The sequence below is a fragment of the Anolis carolinensis genome, unplaced genomic scaffold (genome assembly GCF_035594765.1).
Source record: "Anolis carolinensis isolate JA03-04 unplaced genomic scaffold, rAnoCar3.1.pri scaffold_10, whole genome shotgun sequence".
Taxonomy (NCBI): domain Eukaryota; kingdom Metazoa; phylum Chordata; class Lepidosauria; order Squamata; family Dactyloidae; genus Anolis; species Anolis carolinensis.
This window is the reverse complement of record NW_026943821.1, coordinates 20,693,172-20,701,558: the sequence shown is the minus strand read 5'-3', so window position 1 is coordinate 20,701,558 and position 8,387 is coordinate 20,693,172. Positions and strand designations below refer to the sequence as shown.

The following is an 8,387-nucleotide window of genomic DNA, read 5'->3' as shown; positions in this document are numbered from 1 at the left end:
ACAGTAGAGTCTCACTTATCCAACGTTCTGGATTATCCAAGGCATTTTTGTCGTCAATGTTTACAATACATCATGATACTTTGGTGCTAAATTCGTAAATACAGTAATTACTACATAGCATTACTGCATATTATTATGCAGTCGCACAATATAATTTACAATAATATATGATTATAACATATTGTGTATACATGTAATATTCATAATATTATATTGTAATACGATATATTAATAATGCAATATAATATTAATTATATATTATATTTTACATGTAATATTACTAATAATATTACAATATATCAATACAGTACAGTATTGTAATTTATTACTAGTATTGTACTATGCTAATATAATGCCCTTGTTTTACTGTTTTTTGATTTCTTGATGTAATGCCTATTATCATTAATTGTATTTTTAATGGTGCTATGTTATGTTGTTTTATATTTTGTTATATTGTATTGCTCTGGGCATGGCCCCATGTTAGCCGCCCCGAGTCCCCGTTGGGGAGATGGTGGCGGGATATAAATAAAGTTTTTTTATTATTATTATTATTATTATTATTATATATAATATTGTATGTAAATTTAATTTGTAAGCCGCTCTGAGTTCCCTTCGGGGTGAGAAGGGCGGCATATAAATGTAGCAAATAAATAAATAATAATAAATAATATTGAACTACTTTTTCTTTCAAATTTGTTGTATAACATGTTTTGGTACATAATTTGTAAAATCATAACCTAATTTGATGTTTAATAGGCTTTTCCTTAATCTCTCCTTATTATCCAAGATATTCACTTATCCAAGGTTCTGCCAGCCCATTTAGCTTGGATAAGTGAGACTCTACTGTAATATTATGCTATACTGATAATATATTGTATATACATATAATATTGATAATATTTTAATATACAATATAAGAATACACTATTATAATTGTAGATTATATATTACATGTAATATTACCAATAATGTTGCAGTAGAGTAGTATAGTACAGTATAGTATTATATGTTTACAGTATGCTATGCTAATAATATAATATATTGTGTGTACGTATCATTTGTAAACGGGGCCCCTGGTGGCACAGTGTGTTAAAGCGCAGAGCTGCTGAACTTGCAGACCAAAAGGTCCCAGGTTCAAATCCTGGGAGCGGAATGAGCGCCTGCTGTTCACCCCAGCTCCTGCCAACCTAGCAGTTCAAAAACATGCAAATGTGAGTAGATCAATAGTTATTGCTCTGGCGGGAAGGTAACGGCGCTCCATGCAGTCATGCCAGCCACATGACCTTGGAGGTGTCTATGGACAACTCCGGCTCTTCGGCTTAGAAACAGAGATGAGCACCAAACCCCAGAGTCGGTCATGACTGGACTTAACATCAGGAGAAACCTTTACCTTTATCACTTGTAAGCCGCCCTGAGTCCTCTTCAGGGTGAGAAGGGCAGGATAGAAATGTCGCAAATACATGAGGCACGAAATTGCGGACAAGCATACAGATGCAAAGTTATGTATTCTGCTCCAGTCGCACAAGGTTGGAGGATTCTTTTAGGTAGTGCTATTTTGCCAGGTTGTCTTTTGATCTACCCATTCCACTCACAGCAGCAACTTCCCATTGCACATAGGAGGAAGGCAATGCCAGTTAGCTTGTAGAGTTTAGGTGTAGGTTTAAGACATCTAGTGATTATTATCCATGGTTCACCTGCTTCACAAAATGAGCTATATATGAGGCTAGTCTGGGGAGTGGGCATACCAATTGAGAAATCAAGAGGCCAGTGAGCACTGAAGTGCTGTTGAAGGTAAGCTTCTTTCCAGTTTATTTAAGCGAAGGTCTTCCAGTCAAGAGGCATAGTCTTTCCATCCAGTCTGTGTGTAATGAATTGCCTTTGCGGAACCTGCCCACCCAGCCTACATTGGGAAAGCACTGCCAAATGCCTTTACAGAACTGAATCTATAGGCAACACTGAAGAACATATCTGAAATATCAGCCACCATATTATTTGGGCACCAGAGAACTAGAAAGTCACTCATTTTAATGACCCAGAATCCTCAGATGTATGAAGGAAGCCCCCAAAGTCAAGAAGAATTCCTCTCCCCATTGAGATCATGGAGTGTTTGTGTATGAATTGAAATATGCTTGAAGTTGCTACTTGGTTAAGAAAAGAACATTAGGCTTACTGATAGCTCCCTCCCCTGTCAACTATAAACTGGACATACGGACACCACCTACTTCCATGGCATTAGGCTGTCAACTGCTCATGTACAGCTGGAAAGACTCCACTTGAATGCTGCCCTGCTGGTTTCCAGCAAAAGTAACAGAATTAACTTTATACAGCACTAAAAGAAATTCCCCTCCAACATGACACTGTCTGCACAGCCCAAATACTCTGCTTTTCCTTGAAACATAAAATTGACTTTATTAATTTCTCTCCAAAAAGTTAAAAATACAGAAGGTTCATGGAAATTTTGTCTCTTGGCAGGTGATCAGAACTGCAACATGAGAAGACAATCCTTCACTGAAATGTTGTAATTTTATTATTATTATTATTTATCACAATCATCATCATTTAGGACCAAGGCTGAGGAGCAGCAACTCCACTATGGGAAAGGAGGCCATCCCCTTCCAGAATTACGTTTCCAGATTTCACAAGTCCAGAAAGACCTCCACGAAGAGGGGGCTCCCGCTTTACTGCACGATGCAGTGGCCGTTGGCGTCCCGGAAGCGTAGCCGCATCTTCGGCCGGTATTTCTCCAGGTAAAGCAGCTGTTTGGAGTTGAACGCTCCCCTCCTTTTCCTGAAAGGGAAGCACACACATCCAGGGCATGAAATTACTACCTAAATGAAGCACACATCTCAAATAGAGGGTATTACCCCTTCACTCACAGAATCAAACACTTGCCACCTTGGCCAACTGCATCCTGACTTCTTGCAGTTGCTGGGAGCCATTGCAGCAAAAATGTCTTGCTTCTTCTCTCTGCTTAGCAGAGACTCACTGGCAACCACAAGTTTTGTCTTCTTGCTGTTCCAGTGCAAATTTGTGGCCCTTCTAGGTCAGAGCTGAGGCATGGGTTCCTCTCCTGTCAACATGATCATTTTTGTGTATTTCCTTGCAGTGTGATAAAGAGTGGTTTTACTCTAACTAGCAAGGTTAATAAGAGAACTCAGTCTGTGTAGCAGCAATCTCCCTTAACATGAGAAGGGAGGTGGGGAGTGCACCGTGGCCTCATGATAGAAAAAGTTTAAGCATCTTTCCCTTTAATAACAAGTGCCTGCTAAACTGCACAGTCTCTCTCACACTTCCTTCAGATCTCAAAGATGCACCTCTCCTGAAGTGTACATAATATGCAAATTTAATTAGGCAAGTAGTCAGAAAAAGAACAGGCGATTAGCCAAAGTGTTTAATCTACTGGCAGCCCCAGTTACAGGAAAAGCCTTGGTTCTTTACTTAAGGCAGTGAGCTGAAACTTTGGACTACACCAGAACCTTTCCTGTGTGCGGGGAAATCTTCCTGAAGTACAGCCCTCCAAAAGCTGTTGAAAAGCAACTTTTCAAATTCTTTACTGGGTGTTGCACTTCAGCAATCCCTGGAAAGCCACCCAATTTTCCCTCCAGTATGAAAGCTTAGGGTTGCAACTTCTGAGGCCAAGATGCCCAAGAAAAGCTAGTCAGGGATAGATTAACTTGACAGCAGGGCTGTATTTGCCTATGTGGCTAATTTTATTTTCACCCCAAAGGCACAGGAATAAAAAATGGTCTCCATTTTATCCACAATCCACTTTGTTGAGCCACAAGGAGATTGCAACTCATACCAGGGAACGGTGTTCCTAACTGCCTGGGGCTTTTCTCCTGCCAGAGAGTGCAACATAATGAACTCAGGGCTGCATGCTGCATTAGTTTGCATTAAGACCTCACACAAAGCCTGGCTTCCATGGGAACCAGGGCTTATCGGGGATGAGCATCTTTGCTAGTGCAGCAGCTTTCCGTGAAATCAGGCTTAACAAGCCCAAGGCTTTCAAGGCCAGAGTTCCTTTATCACCAGGCCCACAGGTGCAAAGAGTTGGCACCTCTCTCCTTTCCTCCCTCCTCCACAACAAGCAATGTATGTTGTAGGATGACGTTTGTAGTTTGTCAAAGCAGAAAAGGGAGCAAGATAGCCAGCTCCTAGCAAAGGCAAATGAATAGAACAGAGATGAATAGAACAGAGATGGAAGGTCTGTGGCTTGTTCAGCCACTCCTTACAGAAAGGGGAGCCATCATATCAGCAATTCTTTAAAGGGCTTATTGTGAATTTTTACATCTTTTTACATCTTTGCCCCTTCATTTGAAGCATCCCACTGTGCTTAAGTATACTGTAGCCACATACAGACCTGACAGTAAAGCGTGATTCTTTAAGAATAAGACTGCATTTTGGGTTTTTGCTCTCCATTCCTATATCCTTGGGCATGGGGTGAGAAGGCTAAACATTCCCCAGACTTAAAGCAGAACCATGGTCAGATATTAACTAAGATTTTTGCAAACTAGCTTTCCATATTTGGGCAGGAACGGAAACAACTCTATCCCAAAATGCAACCTAGGATTCATGTTTCCTGTCCTGGCAGACCAAATGGAAAGTGCACATGTATGAGTTAGCATCATATTTGACAGCCCAGCCAACCTCATGAGATTACTAGAAGAAAGGGGGGAGAGAGGAGACCATGGGCAGTGGATCTTAAATACACTTAAGTCTCTTTTTAGACGGGGGCGCCAGGGCTGTAAGAGATGGGGCACGATACAATACTGTGAGGGAGGATCATTATGCTTTCCTTGCTTGATGTAGGACCTCAGCACACATCATGCTATTCTGTGCACCTTCAGTAGGAACATGAGAGTTTAAACATGAATAAAAAGTAAATGCTGTGCAAGTGAGTGTGTCTCTGAATAAATCCATCAGGCTATACAGCAGTTCTGAGCAAAATAGATGATATCTGCACTCCTCTTGAAAGGCGGAAGAATGCTAGCTCCATCAGGAGGCGGCTGCTGCATGGAAAGCTACTCTGGATTTCTTTGGGAAGGCTGCCTCCTACCAACACAGTCAGGAACAGCAAATTAATGTTTCTGATCAGCAAAGGAAAATGACAGTGCCAACCAGAGTAAGGTAAGTTATAAATATTTTTCTGCTGAAAGAACTGGTCAGTCTTACAAGGCTGTTCTCTGAATCTCTCTTTTGCCTGAACTTGCTTGCTCTTACAAGTACAATTATACCAGTCAGAAGACTGGCTTTTAAAAGAAGTATAATCACCAGCCAGAAGAAGGAGCAGTCCGGCCCTCAAGCCAAATACTTGCATCTATCACAAGTTCAGGAATGCTATGTGAAAGCTACAACGTCGAGACAGCCTTGTGATAAGCAAACAATTGCTCAATGCAAGGAACGACCCAAAATGAAAGTGGAGGGAAGCATCCAATGGCCCTTTGACTTACTGTCTTATGAACTGCACAGCATCCTCATACTTCATTCCACATTCAATGAGTGCGAGGGCAACCAGAACTGGGGCTCTGGGGAGAGAAGATCAAGACAAAGTTAAAGCAGGTCCACAACACCCCTCAAGAATAAATCTTCTAAATATAAAACAGTACTAAATTGAAGGCCTTGCAAGTGCCCAAGATAGAACAGAAACCCAGCAAGACTGCTGGGAAAGTCTACTGCCAATCAATGAGGCAGGATGGACCAAGCCATCTGAAGTTTCGTAAAGAGGGTTTCAAAGTCTTCCCACAATTAGTCAGGGGCACCTTTTCAGTCAAACAGCTTTTAATTAATTGGATTATCAGCTCAGTATTACAGCTCCAGCTGTGAGTAGCATGAAGGGGACGAGGGCAAAAGTTGTTGGCCTCCCATCTCAGCCAGCCTGTTCCCTTACAATACAGAGCATGTTCAGGAGAGCAAGTAAGACAGGAGCACACAACCATGAAGCAGAACTTTTCTCCAGCTGGGAGAGAAGCAGTGGTCATTGAGATGCCACATCTTCAAGAGCAAGAGCACACACCAGGTCTATGGCACTAAGGCAGGTTACAATCCCCACTTCATAAACATGCATCTTTTCCAAGGCAAGTCAATGTTTGCAGCTGCAGGGATGGCATTCTTGTGCTCCAAGTCTAAAAGAGAGTTCGCCTGGGAGATGCCCCCCCCCCAATAACCTGAAACAATTTCCCAAATCATGAGTACAAAAAATGTGCTTCCCAGGCCACACAAGGTTTCTCCAGGGCATTTTTGTGTCCCTCGGGACAACCTATCAACATGGAGGTGTTTTGGCCTGATTTGGCCCCCCTCTTGGGTCATTTTAGGCCAGAAGGGGCTTTTAAAACCAGAAGCGACTTTCAGTCGTGTCCGATTTTAAGAAAAAGGCCACTCTGGGTCCTAAAAGCCTGGAAGGAGGTGAAAAAAAGCTCCTAAAGCAGGCCTGCCCAATCTGTGGCCCTTCAGACGTCAGCTTCCAGGATTCCTGACCATTGAACAAGCTGGCTAGAGCTTCTGGAGATAGAGGCCCAAACCCCTGGAGGCCTACAAGTTGTGCAGGCCTGTCCTAGAAGTTACTGGGGACATTTATAAGGCAAAAATGGGGGTTATGGTGATGGGGACCTTGCCCTATGTTCCAGGGATAGCAAGTCTCCTTAGCCTCCCACAGTTGTCCCCCTGCCCTAAGGGAAAAGGCCTACCTTCCCAGCCCGGCCACACAGTGTACAGCGACGCAGCAGCCAGGTTCTTCACGGAATTTGGTTTTCAACAGATTGAGCCAGTCATCCACGATTTCACTTGGTGGCGGGGCTCCATCGTCAAATGGCCAGTCCTTCAGAGAAAGGGGAGAAAACGTGTTGCTTAGTGCTCCACTTGGAAAGAGCCATCGTGCTTCTTCTCAGAAAGACCTTTAGCTTCTCAATCAGACAGGGCTGAATCTGCCCTCACCATCTCCTTTTACCTTTCACTTTGGGCACTGCTTCCACTTAATAATGCAATAAAATTTGAGAAATGTTCTGTTCCAGGTTTGAAAGTGTTATTTCCTGTTTAATTGCGCAGTCCTTACTTTAAAACAGTTGTTATACTCCAGAAACTTCATATTTGTGGCTGTGACAAACAGCGTTGAATTATTTGAGACTCTATGAGATATTCATTGAAAAACTATGCAAAATGTGCTGCAGGATGTCCTGCAAAAGCAAAGTTTTTGCAGTTTAATAAACTTTTCTATGTTTTTTACGATAAAACCAATTAGGAAATGACATTAATAACCCAGGAACAAAAATCATATTACATAGTGTAATTCAAGATAGCTACAAATTCGTATCAGAAGCTGTGAGCAGGTGAATTAAACCAATTAGTCGAAAGCATGAAACGGCTAACTCGATTTTGCAGAAACCACACCTTCCAATTTAATGACTGCATCAGGCAGGACGGGAAAGACATGAGCAGACGTCTTTAAAACAGCATTACAACCTTGAATAATTAGTTCAGTTTTATTGCTTTAGTCATAGCAAATTAGTGTGCTTTTTACGGGTGCAAAAGGGAGCAGAGCCGGCACATTCAAAATCAGAGGGATGCAAAACATAGAGAATTGATGTTCAAGCTCATTCAGGAGACTCTAAATGCAATTTAATTAATAACGTGGCCACCCACATTCAGACTCAGGAGCTTCTTCGAAAGAGGAAGCTGCTGATTTCATTATATCAATTTTCTTGGTCACAAGGAGGAGTTACATTTAAGATTGGACTGAGAAGGACAGCTTTCAAGAAGTACTTCTTTATCTTTGAGTGAGCCAATAGGCAACATGCAACTTCCAAGGGAATATTAGAGGGGGGGGGGGGAGAGAGAGAGACCAGGCATAATATGTGTAACATAAAACTGATGACATAGACAATGAGAAAGCTAAAAGATCTTCTACACCTCAGCTCAACCATAAATCAAAATTTGGCTGTAGTCAAGAAATCAGAAGCAGACTAAGACTTGAAAGGGCCGCTATAAAGGAACCAGATAATATTCTTCAGTATAAAGATATATCACCAAACATCAGCTTCAGGACCATCTGTGCCACAGCAGTTTTGATTTTAATGTACGGCTGTGAAAGCTGGGCAGTTAAGGACATTGACGAGAAGAAAACTGACTCTTCGAAATGTAGTACTGGAGGACAATTCTATGGATTCTATGGACTGTGAAAAATCCAAATCACTGGGCCCAGGAGCAAACCAAGCCTGATCTCTCCCTAGAAAACAACATGACTCAAGAGAGAAGACTGCACTCTGGATGTGTAATGAGACGCATGACGCACCAGCAAAGGCAATAATGCATTTGGGGACTATCCAAAGGATATTCCTGTCACCTACAATTGGAAAATCCTGCCGAAATGATACCCGCACTTCTTTAGACCTATC

General features: G+C 42.0%; 1 protein-coding gene across 3 annotated transcripts in view; it reads right to left on the bottom strand.

Moving 5' to 3' along the window:
• Positions 1 to 2,504: 2,504 nt before the first annotated feature.
• Positions 2,505 to 8,387, bottom strand: part of ptp4a2 (protein tyrosine phosphatase 4A2) — a 28,202-nt gene continuing 22,319 nt past the window's right edge. For all 3 annotated transcript variants that reach the window (XM_008117912.3, XM_008117913.3, XM_003225538.4), the window contains exons 4-6: positions 6,684 to 6,814; positions 5,451 to 5,525; positions 2,505 to 2,787 (exon numbers count right to left, since the gene is read on the bottom strand). In XM_008117912.3, the coding sequence (XP_008116119.1) occupies positions 2,679 to 2,787; positions 5,451 to 5,525; positions 6,684 to 6,814 (315 nt within the window). In that variant the 3' untranslated portion in view covers positions 2,505 to 2,678. The remainder of the gene's footprint in view (positions 2,788 to 5,450; positions 5,526 to 6,683; positions 6,815 to 8,387) is intronic.